This window comes from Mixophyes fleayi, unplaced genomic scaffold (assembly GCF_038048845.1).
Source record: "Mixophyes fleayi isolate aMixFle1 unplaced genomic scaffold, aMixFle1.hap1 Scaffold_93, whole genome shotgun sequence".
In the NCBI taxonomy this organism is placed as follows: Eukaryota; Metazoa; Chordata; class Amphibia; order Anura; family Limnodynastidae; genus Mixophyes; species Mixophyes fleayi.
This window is the reverse complement of record NW_027448662.1, coordinates 52407-76185: the sequence shown is the minus strand read 5'-3', so window position 1 is coordinate 76185 and position 23779 is coordinate 52407. Positions and strand designations below refer to the sequence as shown.

Here is a 23779-nt window from a genome sequence, read left to right as displayed (position 1 = left end):
TAACTACAGAGGATTATTAATTACAGAGTTATTAATTAAGTATTAATTACATAATTGTAATTACAAAGCGCTAGTTCCAGCTTCTAGTGTAGTAATTGTGACTTCTATCTTCTCATAAACTTCTGATGAAAGCTCCAGTTCCCAAGTAGATGGGTTAGAAACTGCTTCCACATATAACTATAATCCACTAAGAGGCAACAGAAAATTTTAATAAGAATAAATTGATGATTTACAAATTAAGGATATGAATTTTCAGAAAATGTGTGTAAAGCTCACATAAGAAATACACATTCTGCTGTTCTATTTTGTATAACCACGGGGCAGGATTCCCTCTCCCAGAGTCCTCCAGGGATCACTGACACCGGGTGTCCTGTAGTACTGACGTGGTATAGCCCTGTCACATACTGGAGCGTTGTACACGGGGCAGGATTCCCTCTCCCACAGTCCTCCAGGGATCACTGACATCGGGTGTCCTGTAGTACTGACGTGGTATAGCCCTGTCACATACTGGAGCGTTGTACACGGGGCAGGATTCCCTCTCCCACAGTCCTCCAGGGATCACTGACATCGGGTGTCCTGTAGTACTGACGTGGTATAGCTCTGTCACATACTGGAGTGTTGTACACGGGGCAGGATTCCCTCTCCCACAGTCCTCCAGGGATCACTGACATCGGGTGTCCTGTAGTACTGACGTGTTATAGCCCTGTCACATACTGGAGCGTTGTACACGGGGCAGGATTCCCTCTCCCAGAGTCCTCCAGGGATCACTGACATCGGGTGTCCTGTAGTACTGACGTGGTATAGCCCTGTCACATACTGGAGCGTTGTACACGGGGCAGGATTCCCTCTCCCACAGTCCTCCAGGGATCACTGACATCGGGTGTCCTGTAGTACTGACGTGGTATAGCCCTGTCACATACTGGAGCGTTGTACACGGGGCATGATTCCCTCTCCCACAGTCCTCCAGGGATCACTGACATCGGGTGTCCTGTAGTACTGACGTGTTATAGCCCTGTCACATACTGGAGCGTTGTACACGGGGCAGGATTCCCTCTCCCAGAGTCCTCCAGGGATCACTGACATCGGGTGTCCTGTAGTACTGATGTGGTATAGCCCTGTCACATACTGGAGTGTTGTACATGGGGCAGGATTCCCTCTCCCACAGTCCTCCAGGGATCACTGACATCGGGTGTCCTGTAGTACTGACGTGGTATAGCCCTGTCACATACTGGAGTGTTGTACATGGGGCAGGATTCCCTCTCCCACAGTCCTCCAGGGATCACTGACATCGGGTGTCCTGTAGTACTGACGTGTTATAGCCCTGTCACATACTGGAGCGTTGTACACGGGGCAGGATTCCCTCTCCCAGAGTCCTCCAGGGATCACTGACATCGGGTGTCCTGTAGTACTGACGTGGTATAGCCCTGTCACATACTGGAGTGTTGTACACGGGGCAGGATTCCCTCTCCCACAGTCCTCCAGGGATCACTGACATCGGGTGTCCTGTAGTACTGATGTGGTATAGCCCTGTCACATACTGGAGTGTTGTACACGGGGCAGGATTCCCTCTCCCAGAGTCCTCCAGGGATCACTGACATCGGGTGTCCTGTAGTACTGACGTGGTATAGCCCTGTCACATACTGGAGCGTTGTACACGGGGCAGGATTCCCTCTCCCAGAGTCCTCCAGGGATCACTGACATCGGGTGTCCTGTAGTACTGACGTGTTATAGCCCTGTCACATACTGGAGCGTTGTACACGGGGCAGGATTCCCTCTCCCACAGTCCTCCAGGGATCACTGATATCGGGTGTCCTGTAGTACTGACGTGGTATAGCCCTGTCACATACTGGAGCGTTGTACACGGGGCAGTATTCCCTCTCCCAGAGTCCTCCAGGGATCACTGACATCGGGTGTCCTGTAGTACTGACGTGGTATAGCCCTGTCACATACTGGAGTGTTGTACATGGGGCAGGATTCCCTCTCCCACAGTCCTCCAGGGATCACTGACATCGGGTGTCCTGTAGTACTGACGTGGTATAGCCCTGTCACATACTGAAGCGTTGTACACGGGGCATGATTCCCTCTCCCAGAGTCCTCCAGGGATCACTGACATCGGGTGTCCTGTAGTACTGACGTGTTATAGCCCTGTCACATACTGGAGCGTTGTACACGGGGCAGGATTCCCTCTCCCAGAGTCCTCCAGGGATCACTGACATCGGGTGTCCTGTAGTACTGACGTGGTATAGCCCTGTCACATACTGGAGTGTTGTACACGGGGCAGGATTCCCTCTCCCACAGTCCTCCAGGGATCACTGATATCGGGTGTCCTGTAGTACTGACGTGGTATAGCCCTGTCACATACTGGAGTGTTGTACACGGGGCAGGATTCCCTCTCCCAGAGTCCTCCAGGGATCACTGACATCGGGTGTCCTGTAGTACTGACGTGGTATAGCCCTGTCACATACTGGAGTGTTGTACATGGGGCAGGATTCCCTCTCCCAGAGTCCTCCAGGGATCACTGACATCGGGTGTGTCCTGTAGTACTGACGTGGTATAGCCCTGTCACATACTGAAGCGTTGTACACGGGGCATGATTCCCTCTCCCAGAGTCCTCCAGGGATCACTGACATCGGGTGTCCTGTAGTACTGACGTGGTATAGCCCTGTCACATACTGGAGTGTTGTACACGGGGCAGGATTCCCTCTCCCACAGTCCTCCAGGGATCACTGACATCGGGTGTCCTGTAGTACTGACGTGGTATAGCCCTGTCACATACTGGAGTGTTGTACACGGGGCAGGATTCCCTCTCCCAGAGTCCTCCAGGGATCACTGACATCGGGTGTCCTGTAGTACTGACGTGGTATAGCCCTGTCACATACTGGAGCGTTGTACACGGGGCAGGATTCCCTCTCCCAGAGTCCTCCAGGGATCACTGACATCGGGTGTCCTGTAGTACTGACGTGTTATAGCCCTGTCACATACTGGAGCGTTGTACACGGGGCAGGATTCCCTCTCCCAGAGTCCTCCAGGGATCACTGACATCGGGTGTCCTGTAGTACTGACGTGGTATAGCCCTGTCACATACTGGAGCGTTGTACACGGGGCAGGATTCCCTCTCCCAGAGTCCTCCAGGAATCACTGACATCGGGTGTCCTGTAGTACTGACGTGGTATAGCCCTGTCACATACTGGAGTGTTGTACATGGGGCAGGATTCCCTCTCCCAGAGTCCTCCAGGGATCACTGACATCGGGTGTCCTGTAGTACTGACGTGGTATAGCCCTGTCACATACTGGAGCGTTGTACACGGGGCAGGATTCCCTCTCCCACAGTCCTCCAGGGATCACTGACATCGGGTGTCCTGTAGTACTGACGTGGTATAGCCCTGTCACATACTGGAGCGTTGTACACGGGGCAGGATTTCCTCTCCCACAGTCCTCCAGGGATCACTGACATCGGGTGTCCTGTAGTACTGACATGGTATAGCCCTGTCACATACTGGAGCGTTGTACACGGGGCAGGATTCCCTCTCCCACAGTCCTCCAGGGATCACTGACATCGGGTGTCCTGTAGTACTGACGTGGTATAGCCCTGTCACATACTGGAGTGTTGTACACGGGGCAAGATTCCCTCTCCCACAGTCCTCCAGGGATCACTGACATCGGGTGTCCTGTAGTACTGACGTGGTATAGCATAGCCCTGTCACATACTGGAGCGTTGTACACGGGGCAGGATTCCCTCTCCCACAGTCCTCCAGGGATCACTGACATCGGGTGTCCTGTAGTACTGACGTGGTATAGCCCTGTCACATACTGGAGCGTTGTACACGGGGCAGGATTCCCTCTCCCACAGTCCTCCAGGGATCACTGACATCGGGTGTCCTGTAGTACTGACGTGGTATATCCCTGTCACATACTGGAGTGTTGTACACGGGGCAGGATTCCCTCTCCCACAGTCCTCCAGGGATCACTGACATCGGGTGTCCTGTAGTACTGACGTGTTATAGCCCTGTCACATACTGGAGCGTTGTACACGGGGCAGGATTCCCTCTCCCAGAGTCCTCCAGGGATCACTGATATCGGGTGTCCTGTAGTACTGACGTGATATAGCCCTGTCACATACTGGAGCGTTGTACACGGGGCAGGATTCCCTCTCCCACAGTCCTCCAGGGATCACTGACATCGGGTGTCCTGTAGTACTGACGTGGTATAGCATAGCCCTGTCACATACTGGAGCGTTGTACACGGGGCAGGATTCCCTCTCCCAGAGTCCTCCAGGGATCACTGACATCGGGTGTCCTGTAGTACTGACGTGGTATAGCCCTGTCACATACTGGAGCGTTGTACACGGGGCAGGATTCCCTCTCCTACAGTCCTCCAGGGATCACTGACATCGGGTGTCCTGTAGTACTGACGTGGTATAGCATAGCCCTGTCACATACTGGAGCGTTGTACACGGGGCAGACAATGACCTCTCGCTGGCTGTTCAGGCCGGCTCGGAGAATGAAGCCGCTGTAGGGCAGTGAGTCACCGCATCACAGCCAGGCTCTGCTCTAGTGTCAGGATGTACAAGATAATGCTGTACGACAGCTATGCACAAATCACATGTGACAGATAACAGCCGCCCAGTCACCCAGCCGGAGCTCAGCATTCATTCTTCAGAGCTGCGCCAGGATCAGAGCTGGTCACTGCCCTCACCCTAAGTCGCTGTGACACATGGACGCTCCCCGATGGCTATACATGAACTCTGCATGGCCACCCTCACTGCAGTCCCTACACGTTCTGCAGTGCCAGAGTCTACGCACCGGAAAACCTACAAAACATGCGCACCCCCTCCCCCCCATTGCTTACACCTTCTGCACAAACACACCCCTGTTTATAGGGAAAGCATACAGATGTTCTGGACACCTTGGGGGAGGCCAAGGCAGGAGCTTGGGGAATGTCTCATTATGCTCCCACATATAAAGAAAGAAAAATAAGATGTTTTGTGGGACAATAGTATTCCTGTGAGATTGAAGGAGTGGAAAGGACACAGGGCCATTCCCTGTTATTGGGGTGCAGAGCATTTCTCCCAGTAAAAGGATTCTTACATGTCCTGAGAGTTATTGTCCTATGTCTAGATTCCAGCATGTAGCAGTGACTGGTGTACTGTGCGCACATCATTTATATAGAACATAAAGTAGGGTAACCAGCAGTATTTTAGGTGACAACCCTCTAATTAAGGCTTAAAGTGGTAGCCTGGACTTTGTGGTGCCGTTCTCATCTGCTAATGCCAGGATCGGGGGTTGGTCCAGGCGGACAGATAGTATAACGTCCTGCCCAATGTGTTGCTGGATGGGCTCTGTCATTAAGCTGCATGGACTCTTCTCTGATGTAATTCCAACCTCACATAGCTGCTATGTAACAATGTAACTGTGGTGGTGAACCGGACCTACCTCGGAGTACAACACCCAGCTGGTATGTCATGCCGTAGGTGGTGGCAGGTGCATCATGGGTTTATATTAACCAGTTCATGACTAGAGCAGAGCTGGAAGCTGGATGTGTTGGGCTAGATATGGAAGTACTTACATTAATAACTTCACTTTTAAAGAGTGAGTAAAGCCACCATTTAACGTTAATATATGAAAGGCTGAATATAATAAAGGACATAGTAGAATGGTTTATTTTATGTAAACGTGCAGCCTGTTGGGCGGTAAGTGCTTCTCTAGCAGAACAGGCAGAGAATGACTGACAGCCTGTAGTACAATGGATATGCCTTCTGCTTAATACACACGACTGATGTGGACCAGCTGTAGTTTGTCTCAGGTCTCCCCATCTCCTGTTCCCACTTAATATAGAGCTGTATCTGGGAGAGTGAAGCAGTTTTGTTCTGAGCTTAGGAGAGATGGAAGAGACATTGTGACTGTACATTAGAGGATGAGGATTAGGAGTAACCTGGTCTCTAGCATGAGCGACTCCCCTGCCTTATCTCCTCTCTCCCCGTCTTACCCCCCGTTTCCTTTTCTTCAGTCCTCCCAATCTCCTCTATGCCGGAACAGTATACAACGTTTATAAACACTCTCATGTGGGTCCTATATGGTATATACGTCTGCTATATGCCCCATCTCATCTGCTGTATGCCCCATCTCATCTGCTGTATGCCCCATCTCATCTGCTGTATGCCCCATCTCATCTGCTGTATGCCCCATCTCATCTGCTGTATGCCCCATCTCATCTGCTGTATGCCTCATCTCATCTGCTGTATGCCTCATCTCATCTGCTGTATGCCCCATCTCATCTGCTGTATGCCTCATCTCATCTGCTGTATGCCTCATCTCATCTGCTGTATGCCCCATCTCATCTGCTGTATGCCCCATCTCATCTGCTGTATGCCCCATCTCATCTGCTGTATGCCCCATCTCATCTGCTATATGCCCCATCTCATCTGCTCTATGCCCCATCTCATCTGCTCTATGCCCCATCTCATCTGCTCTATGCCCCATCTCATCTGCTGTATGCCCCATCTCATCTGCTGTATGCCTCATCTCATCTGCTGTATGCCCCATCTCATCTGCTCTATGCCCCATCTCATCTGCTCTATGCCCCATCTCATCTGCTGTATGCCCCATCTCATCTGCTGTATGCCCCATCTCATCTGCTGTATGCCCCATCTCATCTGCTCTATGCCCCATCTCATCTGCTGTATGCCCCATCTCATCTGCTGTATGCCTCATCTCATCTGCTGTATGCCCCATCTCATCTGCTGTATGCCCCATCTCATCTGCTGTATGCCCCATCTCATCTGCTGTATGCCCCATCTCATCTGCTGTATGCCCCATCTCATCTGCTGTATGCCCCATCTCATCTGCTCTATGCCCCATCTCATCTGCTGTATGCCCCATCTCATCTGCTCTATGCCCCATCTCATCTGCTCTATGCCCCATCTCATCTGCTCTATGCCCCATCTCATCTGCTCTATGCCCCATCTCATCTGCTCTATGCCCCATCTCATCTGCTGTATGCCCCATCTCATCTGCTGTATGCCTCATCTCATCTGCTGTATGCCTCATCTCATCTGTTCCTCTTTCTTCAATCTAGCTTTAATTTGTAAAAATAAAATAAAATTGCTCCAATTCTAGTGTACACTAAACAGTCACTGAACTGTTAATTAAAAGTGAAACCGCTCATATACAAACAAATACACGTTTACAATGTGACCGTATTGGGAATCTCTGGCTGAACAGTTCTCATCCCGCATCTTTAAAGTACATTTACTGTCACTTACATAATTACTACATTAGCACTAATGTCCATTATTCATTTCTGTGATTACTGACAGTTGCTGTAATGTTGTAAACTGATGATTTATGCTGGGAACTAGTTTTGTTAAAAATGAAAACTAAATAAAACATTTTAAAAATCAGATGTTCTGGTTGATGGACGTAGGGAGGACAACATGGACATAACTGTGGGGTGAGGGGCTGTATGGAGGGAGAGGAGTAACTGATATAACCTAGTGGCTTAGCACAAAGATAACATGAGAAATATGTGATGGAGAGATTGTAGAGTGAGCAGTTTGCAGTAATAGTGGATAATGTTACTATATTCAGACAAGCAGACTCCAAACCTGCCATGTTCTATCACCAGGGAGAGAATACATCTGGATGCATTGGGCTGGGGAGAGGTCAGGTAGTATTTCAGAGACAGCGAGAACTCAGACTTTGGAGCGTTCTCATTTTGCTGTGTGGTTTCTCACCTATACAAGTCAGATCAGCTCTTGGAGGCACTGACTGGTATAGATCTGAGGCGAGGGACGGTGTTTATCTGAACAGATGCAATTCATCCAATCCATCATATAAGAAGCTTATTCCATCTGTTAAGATCCTGCTTGGTGGTGTTTAACAAAGGGGAAATTGGCCGTCTATAACTGACCCTATTGTGTAGTTAGGTGTTTTTTTTAAGCTAACAATTTTTTGACAGGTGGGGGATTGGGTTCACATCAACAATCTCTTGTCAGTATTTTATATCTGGATTTCCAGGAGCAGGTTAGGAAGGGAGGTATTAGGATTGTTTCTTAATCCAGCTGCAGGAGGCTTTGACCACAGCTAATATGAGGGGTGAACAGTTACATTTCTTAATATGGGATGTTGAGAAGCCGTTGACAGATTGCGATGAAGCACTAAGATACCATCTTAGAAATGTCCCTTGAAGCCCAAGTCTGCCAGATAGATCCAGCCCATTCTGTTGGGGGCTCTGGGTAGGGTCAGAACATAATCTGTAAAGGTGCGGAACTGATCCGTTGTTCTATTTGGATCTTAGACTACTTGTTTCTTCTTGATGGAATTAATTTGTTGTGAGAGCATTTTGCTCTCAGTTTGGAATCTAATTGGTCCTGGAAAGTGAGGATCGGGTGGCCCACTCTAATCATACCTAAAATATCAGGTGTGAGACTGCAGACTAATACAAACAGTCATATACATGTGTAAGATAGAGGTGGGGGAGGGAAGAGGTGAAAATCTAAGACTCCATATTGTAACGATTGTGAATATCTAACACTGAAACCTTTCATGTGTTCTATCATCTTGGGACCAAGATAGGTGTATGTTACAACTTCAACATAGTCCTTATGGAAACTTCTTACAGTCCGGTGGAAGAGGGAGCGTCGAGCTTGGAGGATCATTGTAGGTCATGTTCATCGTTCTTGGCTGCCAGTGTTTTGCCATCCTTGGTTATCTGCAGCTGGAAAGGGAACACCTGATACTGTCATTCTGTAGTCATTTTGCTATCAATATATGATTTTTTTTTAGGCTTTAAGGAGCCGATTGTTGGATATTAGCCCACTGAAAATGGGCCAGTGGGGTGTTATGTTTTGCAGCCATGATCTTCTCTTTAACAACATAATATTGAAAACACAATGATGTCTCTAGGCAGCTGGTCTGAAGGAGCTTAGAAGCCAGGTGGGACCTGTCCACCATCACATCCTCTTTGGAGGCCGCTCGGAGGACCTGCTGCTATAGAGCCACCCATGCTGGAATTGGGGCTGTATCGATAGACTGAGGTACATGCTTCAGCCAAGAACCATTGTTGGCCTTTGTTCTACCACTTCTTGTAATTGACATAGTTCATCCACCATGGCCTCCAGGTATCTGTGGGTACCAGTTTTGACTTAAAATCCGTCTTAATATCCTGGATCTATTGTTCTTTTTTACTAGGAACTTCATATTCGCAGGTAGCTCTTTGTCTGGGTCCGGTTCTGGACTCAGCGGGCTGCTCAGGCTTCACTAGGATGAGTCAGAAGAACAGAACTGGATCAGGGTCTGAAGATTTCTGGGGTCTTCACATGGTTGTTAGAGGAGGGACTCCAAAGTGTTTAACCTGAATTATTATTTATCTGGACTGGATGGAGGATCAGGTGAGTCCTAGGGGTATATTTACTGAACTGCGGGTTTGAGATGGAGATGTTGCCTATAGCAGCCAATCAGATTCTGTCATTTTGTAGAATGTACTAAATAAATGATAACTAGAATCTGATTGGTTGCTATAGGCAACATCTCCACTTAGACTGGTTGACATAAGAGGGAACATTAGACCCTTATATATACTGTAAGTCATTAACTAAAAGTACAGAAATAAAATATACAGTCTGTATAAAGGCTCTACACCCTTATGGAAATCACAGGTGTTTGTGATATAAGATAAATCTTCTCAGACTTATTCCACTTTTAATTTTATCTTACAACCTAACAAAATGAAAAACACAATGTTTAGGAAAAAAAGGTAGAAATAAAAAACCTGTTTGTTCTCTAAACCCACAAATCTTTGGCCATGAAATATAACATGAAATAGCAGTGTATGGGCTGCTGGGAGACGTGACACACAGTGTTGATTGTGGCATCAATATATTAATATTGTGTATCGTTTAATATTATTATGAAGTCTAAGCTGATCATTATTTCTCAAAGGCGGTACAATGGCAGTACAATGGCGGTACAATGGCAGTACTATGGCGGTACTATGGCGGTACTATGGCGGTACTATGGCAGTACTATGGCAGTACTATGGCAGTACTATGGCGGTACAATGGCAGTACTATGGCGGTATAATGGCGGTACTATGACAGTACTATGGCGGTATAATGGCAGTACAATGGCGGTACTATGGCAGTACTATGACAGTACTATGGCGGTATAATGGCAGTACAATGGCGGTACTATGGCAGTACTATGGCAGTACTATGGCAGTACTATGGCAGTACTATGGCAGTACAATGGCGGTACAATGGCGGTATAATGGCAGTACAATGGCGGTACAATGGCAGTACTATGGCGGTATAATGGCAGTACTATGGCGGTACAATGGCAGTACTATGGCGGTACAATGGCAGTACTCTGGCGGTATAATGGCGGTACTATGACAGTACTATGGCGGTATAATGGTGGTACAATGGCAGTACAATGGCAGTACAATGGCAGTACAATGACAGTACTCTGGCGGTATAATGGCAGTACTATGGCAGTACTATGGCGGTACTATGGCAGTACTATGGCAGTGCTATGGCAGTACAATGGCAGTACAATGGCAGTACAATGACAGTACTCTGGCGGTATAATGGCAGTACTATGGCGGTACTATGGCGGTACTATGGCGGTACTATGGCGGTACTATGGCAGTACTATGGCGGTACTATGGCGGTACTATGGCAGTACTATGGCGGTACTATGACAGTACAATGGCAGTACTATGGCAGTATAATGGCGGTATAATGGCAGTACTATGGCGGTATAATGGCGGTATAATGGCAGTACTATGGCAGTACTATGGTGGTACTATGGCGGTACTATGGCGGTATAATGGCGGTATAATGGCAGTACTATGGCAGTACTATGGCGGTACTATGGCGGTACTATGGCGGTATAATGGCGGTATAATGGCAGTACTATGGCAGTACTATGGCGGTACTATGGCGGTATAATGGCGGTATAATGGCAGTACTATGGCAGTACTATGGCGGTACTATGGCGGTATAATGGCGGTATAATGGCAGTACTATGGCAGTACTATGGCGGTACTATGGCGGTACTATGGCGGTACTATGGCAGTACTATGGCGGTACTATGGCAGTACTATGGCAGTACTCTGGCAGTATAATGGCGGTATAATGGCGGTATAATGGCGGTACAATGGCGGTACAATGGCGGTACTATGGCAGTATAATGGCGGTATAATGGCAGTACTATGGCAGTATAATGGCGGTATAATGGCAGTACTATGGCAGTACTATGGCAGTACTATGGCGGTACTATGGCGGTACTATGGCGGTACTATGGCAGTACAATGGCAGTACTCTGGCAGTATAATGGCAGTACTATGGCAGTACTATGGCAGTACTATGGCAGTACTATGGCAGTACTATGGCAGTACTATGGCAGTACTCTGGCGGTATAATGGCAGTACTATGGCAGTACTATGGCGGTATAATGGCAGTACAATGGCGGTACTATGGCGGTACTATGGCAGTACTATGGCGGTACTATGGCAGTACTATGGCGGTACTATGGCAGTACTATGGCAGTACTATGGCAGTACTATGGCAGTACTCTGGCGGTATAATGGCAGTACTCTGGCAGTACTATGGCAGTACAATGGCAGTGTTGGAAAGGCATTCTGGCACAAATTTAGCCCTAATCATATCACATAAGAGCTGGACAGAACCAATACCACACACTGTTTATTTTCTGTGATTTCTTTATTGCATTTCTAAAACCAATAAAATAGAATACAAAAATAAGACCTGGTCTTCATTTGTAAATTGCAATCAAGAGATGGGAATATAAGTAAGTTGTAATGAGGGAATATGGTGTTGAGAGACATCAGACAGTTTTTGATAATTTTCCAATTGAAGAAGAGAAAATTGTCCACATTTATTACTAATCGGAATTCTCCTCAAATCCTTGTCTATCTTTGTACAACTCTGGTCTTTTACCTGTCCAAGTAAACAGATCAGGCTATTAATGTAAAACAGCTAGAAGCTTGAATATCAATATGGAACAGTCAGACAATCTAGATTAGTAATATACTGCAGCAAATGACTGGTTAATATAGAGTGGGGTTTGCTGTTTGTGGAGCGTTAACAGATTAAGTTGCAGTGAGAGGACCTGGTTATCAAGACAGAGCAACAAGTTGACCTGGATATCAGAACAGAGCAGCGAGTGGACCTGGTTATCTTTATCGGGAAAGAGCAGCGAGTGGACCTGGTTATCTTTATTGGGACAGAGCAGCGAGCGGACCTGGTTATCGGGACAGAGCAGCGAGCGGACCTGGTTATCGGGACAGAGCAGCGAGCGGACCTGGTTATCGGGACAGAGCAGCGAGCGGACCTGGTTATCGGGACAGAGCAGCGAGCGGACCTGGTTATCGGGACAGAGCAGCGAGCGGACCTGGTTATCGGGACAGAGCAGCGAGCGGACCTGGTTATCGGGACAGAGCAGCGAGCGGACCTGGTTATCGGGACAGAGCAGCGAGCGGACCTGGTTATCGGGACAGAGCAGCGAGCGGACCTGGTTATCGGGACAGAGCAGCGAGCGGACCTGGTTATCGGGACAGAGCAGCGAGCGGACCTGGTTATCGGGACAGAGCAGCGAGTGGACCTGGTTATCGGGACAGAGCATTACGCAGACCGGGTAATCGCGACAGGGCAGCAAGAGGACCTGGTTATCATTATCGGGACAGAGCAGCGAGCGGACCTGGTCATTGGGACAGAGCAGTGAGCGGACCTAGTTATCATTATAGGGACAGAGCATTATGCAGACTGGGTAATCGCGACAGGGCAGCGAGAGGACCTGGTTATCATTATCGGGACAGAGCAGCGAGCGGACCTGTTCGTCGGGACAGAGCAGCGAGCAGACCTGGCTATCGGAACAGAGCAGCGAGCGGACCTGTTCATCGGGACAGAGCAGCGAGCGGACCTGGTCGTCGGGACAGAGCAGCAAGCGGACCTGGTCGTCGGGACAGAGCAGCGAGCGGACCTGGTCGTCGGGACAGAGCAGCGAGCGGACCTGGTCGTCGGGACAGAGCAGCGAGCGGACCTGGTCGTCGGGACAGAGCAGCGAGCGTACCTGGTTGTCGGGACAGCAGCGAGCGGACATAGATAACAAGGATAAAATGTTCATCTAGTTCAACCTATTCTTACAAGCACCTGGTCGTCGGGAAGGAGGAGTAATTATATTTACCAATCAAAGCACAGCGGCTATTTAAAAAGCCAGTAAAAAAATATCCAGATTGGTATACATCAGAGAGGACATCTAACAACCATATAGTATGTTGGGGGATATAGCAAGCAGTACTTAACAGAGAAGAAATGTAGCTACCAATATAGGGTATTAAAAGGCTTTAGATAACTGCATATTGCCTATTAAAGATCTAGCTGCTGTGGAAGTTAAAGCACTAGCTATTGGTTTATGGAATCAATAAGGCTTAGCTGTAAGCAATAGTCTGTTAAGATTTGAGAAGACCTGCCTCCTGGTATAGGCTATTGTGGAGACCTCTATATAAATTCAATAGTTAAGTGGTTTGAGTACATGTATTTGATATTAAAAACTCTAGCTGTCCATACAGAGATGTGTACTTAAAGAGACCGAGCTATTAGTGTAGAGCTTTAGCTACTAATATAGATAATTTAGGGGCTCTAGATATCCATAGAGATGTGAAGAACTCTCGTTACTTATGTAGATTATTGAGAAGAGCTGTGAGGTCTAGCCAGTGATATACATTAATGTGGGGACTACTAGCAAAGGGCATTACTAGGAAAGGGGTATTTAAGGACCTAGCTATCATATAGAGATTATTATATAGTGCTATGGGTTATTTAAGTACAGTGCCGTTAGTAGGTCTAGCTATATGTGTAGGCACTGAGAGGATGTAGCAGTGAGGACACTCTAACAACGTGCATCAGTGAGAATTGATTACTATGTTCCTACAAAGCAGTAGTGTAATACACACTGTATATCTGAACAAGGTCTATGATGACAGTTTAACAGGACAAACAAAATGTCCCTGTGATCATTGTTCTTTAGCATAAGGGACAAGAATTGCCAGCAGCCACCGTTTCCCAAAGACACTTGTCAAATTGTCTGTCCAGTTGATGTTGCTGGTCTCCTCGGTGGAGCTCTTGTGGCAGGCTGGTCCCCTGGATATCAGTAGCAGCTGGTGACAGCAGAAGGCGGCACAGGCTAGACCCACCCCTGACCAAAGATAAAGCATGAGGACCGCCAACATTTCTGAGCTGAGAAGAGAACCTGTGGACAGGAAGCATAGAGAACCACTGAAGATTGGTGGACTCTTAGGATGATGGACAGGTGGAGAAGATGAAGTATATAGGAATGGAATGAAGACTCATGCCTGAGTGGAAGAGGAAGGTCAGGTTTAGAATAAGACAATAATTAGGAGAGAGAAAAGAACCATATAACAGAAGGGTGGAAATTGGCTGTGATAATATGAGACAGGGACAGACTGATGACAGACGGCAGATTTAACCTCTCCCACATCGTTCTATAAATAGATCTGGGCTTTTGGCTGGGTCCCATGTGTCATTGTCATGAGGCACAAAACTGGGGCAGCATTTATCAATGTCACCACGGCCAGAGACAATGTAACTGCTGCTTATCGACTTGGTACTGCGTGTATGTACTACATGCTGTGTGATGTATCTACGTGTCTGTACAGTGCACAGCAGGGTGTTGTTGGGATGGTTGGAAAGCCCCCAGTTGTCTGTTCACCTGGTAGGGCTTCCGTTCCTGAAATCTGCACAATCTATGTAAATTCGATACAATGATGACATCTTTTTGCTATTGGTTCCTATTTCAAATTTTTACAGCCTCAGCATCAGTATACAAATAAATCCACAGATAACCTTCTGGATAAAATACCCATAAAAAGATGTTTATCAGATGGAAATTTTCTTGTCTACTCTACATCTTATGCTTCCCTGTATCTCCCACCAAAACCAATTAAACATTTCTGCCCAAATCTACATTCTGCATTCTTTTATTGTCTAGCACAGGTCTCCAACCTTCTGAGATAGTAAACAATGTGCAGTTTACACGGAGATTCTCACACCAGACAATACACTGCAGAGCTGAGTGTTAGACTTAATTAATGTGTTAGTCTTAATATTTTATGAATTCACAGACCCAACTGGGCTTAAAATGCTGACGAGTAGACCGTTATTTACAGAGATTTTTTACTGGGACATTGTTTCATCGTTCTGGCACTTAAAGGAGTGATTATTTAAGGGACATCATTCATCACCAGACCTAACCTAGTTATATTGTGTATGCAAATGTCTGAAACACAGATGTTGCTGGTAACCCTAACCTTTAGAATTTTAATTTCAAAATACATTATTTAAAAATCTGACCTGAGAAGAAGCGTGTAACAGAGAGAGGCAGCAGCCTGAGGAAAGTCAAGGGATCGAAGAAAGAGAGAGAGAAACTCTTTGAAATGTATCCCACTCCTGACACCAATGCATGAAAACAACTACAGGAAGCGTGGAGGCAGAACAGCACAAAGCTACGCAGGTTGCTGCGGCTAATGCATGTCCCAGTGAAGAAGCAATGATGTTCCTGGTCCCACATCATTCGGACACAAATCTGACAAAACGGTTTATCAGACGTCACAACATCTGCACTGACCACATTGGCTGCAGGGCTCTTCCATATTACTAGGAAATAATTCCCTATGACATTGACTAGAAAGAAGAGGAATAGAGAACTATGGAGAAGGCCTGAGAGAGGCAGCGAGTGGTCATCACACATGCTGGGGAGGAAGAAGAACAGCTGGAGGCAAAAAGTGACTGCAAGGAGGCAGAGGAAGTAAAAAGGGGCCATAAGATTCAGTAGCTGCAGGACAACCATCCTGGGAACGTCTGCAGTCTCCGCATGGCCGGCAATCTGTCCAGAAAATGGGGTTTGCGGAGCATTAGTTCCAGAGTTGTTGCCAGAACATCAGCTTGGTAGGTGTTTCTAAACAGTAATGGTACAGGAAGATCGCACATTATTATCTTAATAATGAAAACATATTTACATCCCGCAAGTTAACATTTCTGAATGTAATTACATGAAACTATAATGAAACTTAATTGCGTGTTTGCAATGTTAGGTAGATCCTTTTTCTAAAGATGCAAACATGCCTTTGTTGGATGATACATAAAATTATAAAATAATGTACAGAATACAGAATGATAGGGATCTAATGACAGAGAGTTAAAGTATCTGATGATATAAGGGTAACAAACAGTGCAGTCACCAGAGGTGATATTATATTAATAGATATTGGGAAGGCTGTTTTGAATAAAGGGACACCCTGTGAGATTGGGGAACGGCTGAGGTAACCTAAAGAAAATGATTTATACAGAACAAATGATAGATTTATGGTCTCCCAGCAGCTGTGGTGGGGGCTCTTACAGTAAAATAATTCAATGATACATGAGACAAATATATTGCTAGTATAGAATATGGAAAAATCTAATTATATAGACATTTATATCATTTTCTGGCTTCAAATGTTTTGGTTCTATATGTCAATAAAACTGATCAATGGATTACAAACCATAGCCTTCTCTATATATTACTCCATACTTTGTTCCCTGATACATCCTACTATGAAGTCCCCAACCTTAAAAGGCCGAGCACAGGACACTGTTTTCAGGTCTTTTGAATTATACCAGTGCTCATGGGTTTGGTCAGGATCTGCTACAATCACAGTCCTGCTTCAGAAACAGCATGACGGGGATTTACTAACATTACTCAAAGGTGCAAATCTGTAATACAACCATAACAACCAATCATCTCACTGAATATCTGATGACCTAGACAGATACAAGCTGATTGGTTGCTATGGTTTTTCTTAGTATATAACTCCTGTGTATGGGATATTTCATGTAATGCAAGTGGATATTCTGCTTCTGATCCAGCCATGTCCTGTTGATACAATTTATGTCTGTTTCTACAAGATATCCTGTACAGTCATTCTACTGGCTGATAGTAGCAGTTACATTTCTAGGCCAGCATGTGATATATACACAATATACACGCACACATTTCACCTCTGCATGCTCACACGTGTTGCTGTACTGACAGGCAGCAGAGTCTGCTCCCTTGTGTCCTCTCCGTACAATGTTGGCTACTTCCATATAACTATACAATAACTATCTGTACAGATCTCTGCAGCATTGTGTGTCCTCAGGCTGTTAGTCATTGGTAAATGGCTAATAGTGTAATAGGTATAATTGAAGTGTATAACGTCAGGGCTCTATGAGTTATTTATAAAAGTGGAAAAGTGAAGTTCAGATATTTTGTCAGACTTATATTTGCACAGTTGCACCCAGGAATGGAGATTCCTGCAGTGGTGTATAGTGTTGTGTCTTCTAATGGGGGAGATGGGCTGTTCCTCATTAAATCCAGAACAGGAGAACAAATAGGCTTTCTTACGTGGGAATAGAATAATAGTCACCAGGTCCTGTATCATTATGCTGCTCTTTACTACATACAATAGTGCACTATACTATAAGCACACAGTGGGGCTGTTTACCCATAGTGCACATAACAGATAATAATGTCAGAGAACCCAGTGACCAGTCCACTTTGCATGAAACTGACGGGGCTAAGAAAATGTATTCAGATGTCTGTCCCTGTTTTACTAGAGGTCATGGTGCTATTCCTGACTACAGGATTCCAGAGGTTGTCCCAATAATAGTGAAGGGCTGTCCCAGTAACAGCCGGAGGATGTCTCGGTATCAGTCAGGGGCTGCATGTTTAGGCAGGTTTCTAACTATGTAATAAAGACAATCCAGATGTCCCCTGACTCTCGGGATTCATTTAAGACATACATGAGACTGAAACAGGCAGAACTACCTGTACATTGTGTGTTCTTCTCTGCACTCTGTATACAGAACTGCCTGTACATTGTGTGTTCTTCTCTGCACTCTGTATACAGAACTGCCTGTACATTGTGTGTTCTTCTCTGCACTCTGTATACAGAACTGCCTGTACATTGTGTTCTTCTCTGCACTCTGTATACAGAACTATCTGTACATTGTGTGTTCTTCTCTGCACTCTGTATACAGAACTGCCTGTACATTGTGTGTTCTTCTCTGCACTCTGTATACAGAACTGCCTGTACATTGTGTGTTCTTCTCTGCACTCTGTATACAGAACTGCCTGTACATTGTGTGTTCTTCTCTGCACTCTGTATACAGAACTACCTGTACATTGTGTGTTCTTCTCTGCACTCTGTATACAGAACTGCCTGTACATTGTGTGTTCTTCTCTGCACTCTGTATACAGAACTGCCTGTACATTGTGTGTTCTTCTCTGCACTCTGTATACAGAACTGCCTGTACATTGTGTGTTCTTCTCTGTACTCTGTATACAGAACTGCCTGTACATTGTGTGTTCTTCTCTGTACTCTGTATACAAAACTATCTGTACATTGTGTGTTCTTCTCTGCACTCTGTATACAGAACTATCTGTACATTGTGTGTTCTTCTCTGTACTCTGTATACAAAACTATCTGTACATTGTGTGTTCTTCTCTGTACTCTGTATACAGAACTATCTGTACATTGTGTGTTCTTCTCTGCACTCTGTATACAGAACTGCCTGTACATTGTGTGTTCTTCTCTGCACTCTGTATACAGAACTGCCTGTACATTGTGTGTTCTTCTCTGTACTCTGTATACAGAACTATCTGTACATTGTGTGTTCTTCTCTGTACTCTGTATACAGAACTATCTGTACATTGTGTGTTCTTCTCTGCACTCTGTATACAGAACTATCTGTACATTGTGTGTTCTTCTCGGTACTCTGTATACAAAACTATCTGTACATTGTGTGTTCTTCTCTGTACTCTGTATACAGAACTATCTGTACATTGTGTGTTCTTCTCTGCACTCTGTATACAGAACTGCCTGTACATTGTGTGTTCTTCTCTGCACTCTGTATACAGAACTGCCTGTACATTGTGTGTTCTTCTCTGTACTCTGTATACAGAACTATCTGTACATTGTGTGTTCTTCTCTGCACTCTGTATACAGAACTGCCTGTACATTGTGTGTTCTTCTCTGTACTCTGTATACAGAACTATCTGTACATTGTGTGTTCTTCTCTGCACTCTGTATACAGAACTATCTGTACATTGTGTGTTCTTCTCTGCACTCTGTATACAGAACTGCCTGTACATTGTGTGTTCTTCTCTGCACTCTGTATACAGAACTATCTGTACATTGTGTGTTCTTCTCTGCACTCTGTATACAGAACTGCACACTCGTCTCTACACTGAATATACTGAATTTATACACAATACTGCACATGCTTCTCTGTACATCACACTGTAAAGCTGAATCTAGTCACTGTATGTACGTCTCTATACATTATACGCACACATTATATACACTGGGCATAGAGCTCTGAGTATACAGTACATGTCCCATCAGTACTCACACACAGGTACTTTGACATACCCCCCGAGTCCTATTGTCCCCCCATCTGTGTCCCACTGACCTTGGGCAGGATCCGAGCTTCCTGCCTGTCTGCTGTGCTGGTCCCTTCTCATCCTGAGGTGGCATCTTCTATAACATCTAACTCACCGACCATACTCCTCCCCCTGTACCCAGATACCTGCCCTCCTCCTCTGCATCACCCTAATCAGCGTGCAGCCAGCTGTGTGTGTAGAGATGCTGAGGATTAACCTTCACATCCCCTTCATCACTCTCTACATACTGCTCTTTCTTTGTATCTGCTTTATATAGAAGTATGGCCTAGTAATCATACACTGAATGTGTGTACTCGTGGCTCTACTGGGCACCATGTTATAGAAGCTGTGTGTGCTGTGCAGTGCACTCATACTTATGGTACAGATTTCTGTGTATACATATTATCCCAGTCATTGATTCTGCACCCTGTACAATTCTCATCATTCTGGTTACTATGTGACATAAAGCAATGTTTTGCCCTCCGGAATGGTGGTACTCCGTTCTTCATTACATAGCGCACTGGGAATGTGGGGTACGGTATCTCTTTCATAGCAAAATAAAAAGTTACTCAGTGATATATAAAAGTTTTTTGTTCAAGTTCAAATATAAAATGAATCGTGAAAAAAAATTAAAAAATATATATATATATATATATATATGTGTGTGCAAAAGTTTTGGGCAGGTGTGGAAATATGGTGCCAAGTACGAATGTATTCAAAAATAGAAGTGGTTAATCGTACAATAATAAGTGTCTGCAGGCAACAGTGAAGCATGGTGGAGGCTCCTTGCAAGGGGCTGCATCTCAGCAAATGGAGTTGGGGATTTGGTCAGGATTAATGGTGTCCTCAATGCTGAGAAATACAGACAGGTACTTATCTATCATGTGATACCATCAGAGAGGCCTCTGATTGGGCCTGAATTTATTCTGCAGCAGGACAAGGACCCCAAACATACAGCCAATGTCATTAAGAACTATCTTCACCGTAAAGTAGAACAAGGAGTCCTGGAAGTGATGATATGGCCTCCACAGAGCCCTGATCTCAACATCATGGAGTCTGTCTGTGATTACATGAAGAGACTGAAGGATTTGAGGAAGTTACATCCACAGAAGGTCTGTGGTTAGTTCTCCAAGATGTTTGGAACAACCTGCTGAGTTTCTTGAAAAACTGTGTGCAAGTGTACCTAGAAGGTGTTAGGAACCCCTCCAGCCGGCACAACACAACCCGGAATCTACTCTGCCAGTCAGGTGTTCACTGGAGCCCCTGATGGTGGGGACAGACTGGGCCGCAGACTGACAGAGGGTCGTGAAGTGCGTACCAGCTGGGGAGAACCCAGGCAAGAAGAGTCAGGTCCACGCAGAGGTCAAGGGCCGGCAGCAGACAACAGTATCGATGAACAAGCTGAGGTCAGGGGTCACAGGCAAATAGCAGAACGGGTAAACAGGCCAAAGATCAGGGTCACAGGAAACACGAGCGAGGTCCAAATCAAAGCCAAGGGTCATACACGGGGAGTCAAATAGAGATATCAGGATACAGGACAGGAACTAGCAGGTTAGCAGACTAGAACACAGGAGCTATAACCGGCAATGAGGCAGCAGACCTCATTGCCTTAAATACCAGTGGCCACCAATCAGAGCCTAGCTCTGAATTAGACACAGCCCCCAGCATAATTAATAGGTTGCATTAATTAGCCCACAGGCTAGAGAATATGGTGAGCACTGCGCCCGGCTTTCTCTCATTGCCGGGACGCAGCGCTGAAGCGTCTTCTCGTTGCCCCGGCAACGGCCGGGTCAGGGCCGGAAGTGACGTCCTGGTCGCCATAGCGACGGCCGGGACGCAGGTGAGTGAGTACCCCCCCTTGAGGAGGGGTCGAGGGACCCCGACATCCAGGTTTTCTTGGAAATCTGAAGAATTCCTTCAATTGTTTAGGGGCATGGAGTTGTCTCCGCGGAACCCAAGATCGCTCTTCTAACCCGCGGTTCCTCCACTGCACCAGGAAGTGCACCTGTCCTTGCACTTTTTTGGAATCTAAAATCCTTTGAACCACATATCTTAGTGGCTTATTCGAACTTCCCCCAGGCACAGTTGAGGATTGGCTAGGATACAATACCGGCTTCAACAATGAACAATGAAATGTGTTCAGAATTTTTAGTGAGCTAGGAATCTTCAATCTAAAAGCTACCGGATTGATCTGTTTGGTAATCATGAACGGCCCAATAAATTTAGGCCCTAGTTTTTTACAAGGCTGCCTGAGCCTAAGATTTCTAGTTGATAGCCATACTTTCTGGCCCACTTTGAATGAGCAGGTGGTACGGTGGCGATCCGAATTTTTTTTGGCCGACAATAAGGACTTTTTCAAGGAGGACTGAACTTTCCCCCAAATTACTTTCAGATCAGCAGCTGTGGAATGAATCTCCGGAATACCAGCAGATTTGAGAGAGTACAGAGAATTAGACCTGGGATGGAAACCGAAGTTACAGTAGAACGGGGAAGTTTGAGTAGATGAGTGAGATGAGTTATTGTAGGCAAACTCTGCCCAAGGCAGCAAAGAGGACCAGTTGTCATGGAATTCTGAGGAATAACATCGGAGGAACTGTTCAAGTGCTTGGTTAACCCTTTCAGTTTGCCCGTTAGACTGAGGGTGGTATGCAGATGACAGACTGATCCGGATTCCGAGGAGGGTGCAGAAAGATTTCCAGAATTGTGCTATGAATTGTGAACCACGATCAGAAACAATATCGGAAGGAAGTCCATGGAGCCGGAAAACATGTTGTATGAAGAGAATGGCCAGATCTCGAGCTGTAGGAAGCCTGGTTAATGGAATGAAATGTGCCATTTTACTGAAACGGTCTACCACAACCCAAATAGTATTATGTCCTGCAGAAGGTGGCAAATCAACAATAAAATCCATGGACAAATGTGTCCAAGATTTTGCAGGAATGGGCAATGGAAGCAATTGACCCACCGGGCGAGTCCTGGGGACTTTGTTCCTGGCACAAATTTCACATGAGAGGACATGACTTTTGACGTCAGCGGACAAGGATGGCCACCAGACCGTACGGGAAAGGATCTCCAGCGTCTTATAAACTCCAGGGTGTCCAGCAGAAATACTATTATGCTCCTCTGCAAGAACCGCCTTCCTTAGATGGACTGGAACAAAAAGACGTTGCTCCGGAGTAGTATCAGGGGCTAATTTCTGGAATCTCTGAAGTGTGATACTCAGATCTTGGGTTAATCCAACATGGATTATGGAAGGAGGAATAATAGGCTCTGGGTTCGAAACTGGAACGTGGTGTGCCAAGAAACTTCTGGACAGAGCATCTGCCCGGACATTTTTGGAACCCGGTCGATAGGTGATCAGGAAATTGAACCGGGTAAAGAATAACGACCAACGGGCCTGTCTGGGATTTAGACGTTTGGCCGATTGTATATATTGCAAGTTCTTGTGGTCGGTAATGACAGAGATCTGATGTGGAGCACCCTCCAGCCAATGTCGCCACTCCTCGAAGGCCCATTTGATTGCCAACAGTTCTCTATTCCCAACATCATAGTTGGCTTCTGCTGAAGAGAACTGATGGGAGAAATAGGCACACGGGTGTAGACGATTAGTATGAGGGTCCTTCTGTGATAGTATGGCCCCAGCACCGACGTCAGAGGCGTCGACCTCAAGAACAAATTATTTAGCTGGATCCGGGTGTCTAAGGACCTGAGCGGAGACAAAGGCTTTTTTCAGGCTTTCGAATGAGGCTACTGCTTGAGGCGACCAATTAGTTGGATCCATTCCTTTACGGGTTAGGGCGACAATGGGAGCCACGATGTCCGCAAAACCTGGAATGAACCTTCTATAATAATTGGAGAAGCCCAGAAACCTCTGCACCGCCTTAAGGTTGTTTGGTTGCACCCAATCTAGAATAGCCTGAACCTTAGTTGGATCCATGGAGAATCCCTCAGAAGAGATTATGTAACCTAAAAAGGATACTTTCTGCACCTCGAACTCACACTTTTCTAGTTTGGCGTAAAGGTGGTTCTCTCGCAGTCTTCGTAGAACTTGTTTGACGTGATTCTGATGTACAGACAGAGATCTGGAATAGATGAGGATATCATCCAAATAGACGACCACGAAACTACCAAGAAAGTCCCGAAGAACCTCATTGATTAAGTCCTGGAATACTGCAGGTGCATTGCTAAGACCGAACGGCATAACCAAATATTCATAATGGCCAGAGTGCGTATTGAATGCCGTCTTCCACTCGTCTCCCTCCTTGATACGGATGAGG

The 23779-nt window shown here is 46.1% G+C and overlaps 1 protein-coding gene across 8 annotated transcripts; it reads right to left on the bottom strand.

The window, feature by feature from the left end:
- Nucleotides 1–11703: 11703 nt before the first annotated feature.
- ZDHHC22 (zDHHC palmitoyltransferase 22) lies at nt 11704–19640 on the bottom strand. 8 transcript variants are annotated; one of them, XR_012687448.1, is made up of 4 exons: nt 19532–19640; nt 15392–15995; nt 12228–14270; nt 11704–12191 (listed from the first exon to the last, which is right to left on the bottom strand). XR_012687448.1 is itself a non-coding variant. In XM_075194642.1 (3 exons), the coding sequence occupies exons 2-3, from the start codon at nt 15885–15887 to the stop codon at nt 14035–14037; spliced, it is 732 nt and encodes a 243-aa protein (XP_075050743.1). In that variant the 5' UTR covers nt 15888–15995; nt 19532–19640; the 3' UTR covers nt 11704–14034. The 8 variants fall into 8 exon arrangements, 1 of the variants encoding a protein (XP_075050743.1); XR_012687450.1 differs by having other exon boundaries at nt 11704–12227; nt 12294–14270; XR_012687449.1 differs by having other exon boundaries at nt 11704–12719; nt 12750–14270.
- Between the last annotated feature and the right edge of the window lie 4139 nt (nt 19641–23779).

Coding starts and splice junctions, on each gene's coding strand:
- ZDHHC22 (XM_075194642.1), bottom strand. CDS start 15,887: ATGGTTGTCCTGCAGCTACTGAATCTTATGGCCCCTTTTTACTTCCTC. Junction 14,271..15,391: donor TGTTACACGCTTCTTCTCAG/GTCAGATTTTTA, acceptor TCCTGTCCACAG/GTTCTCTTCTCAGCTCAGAA.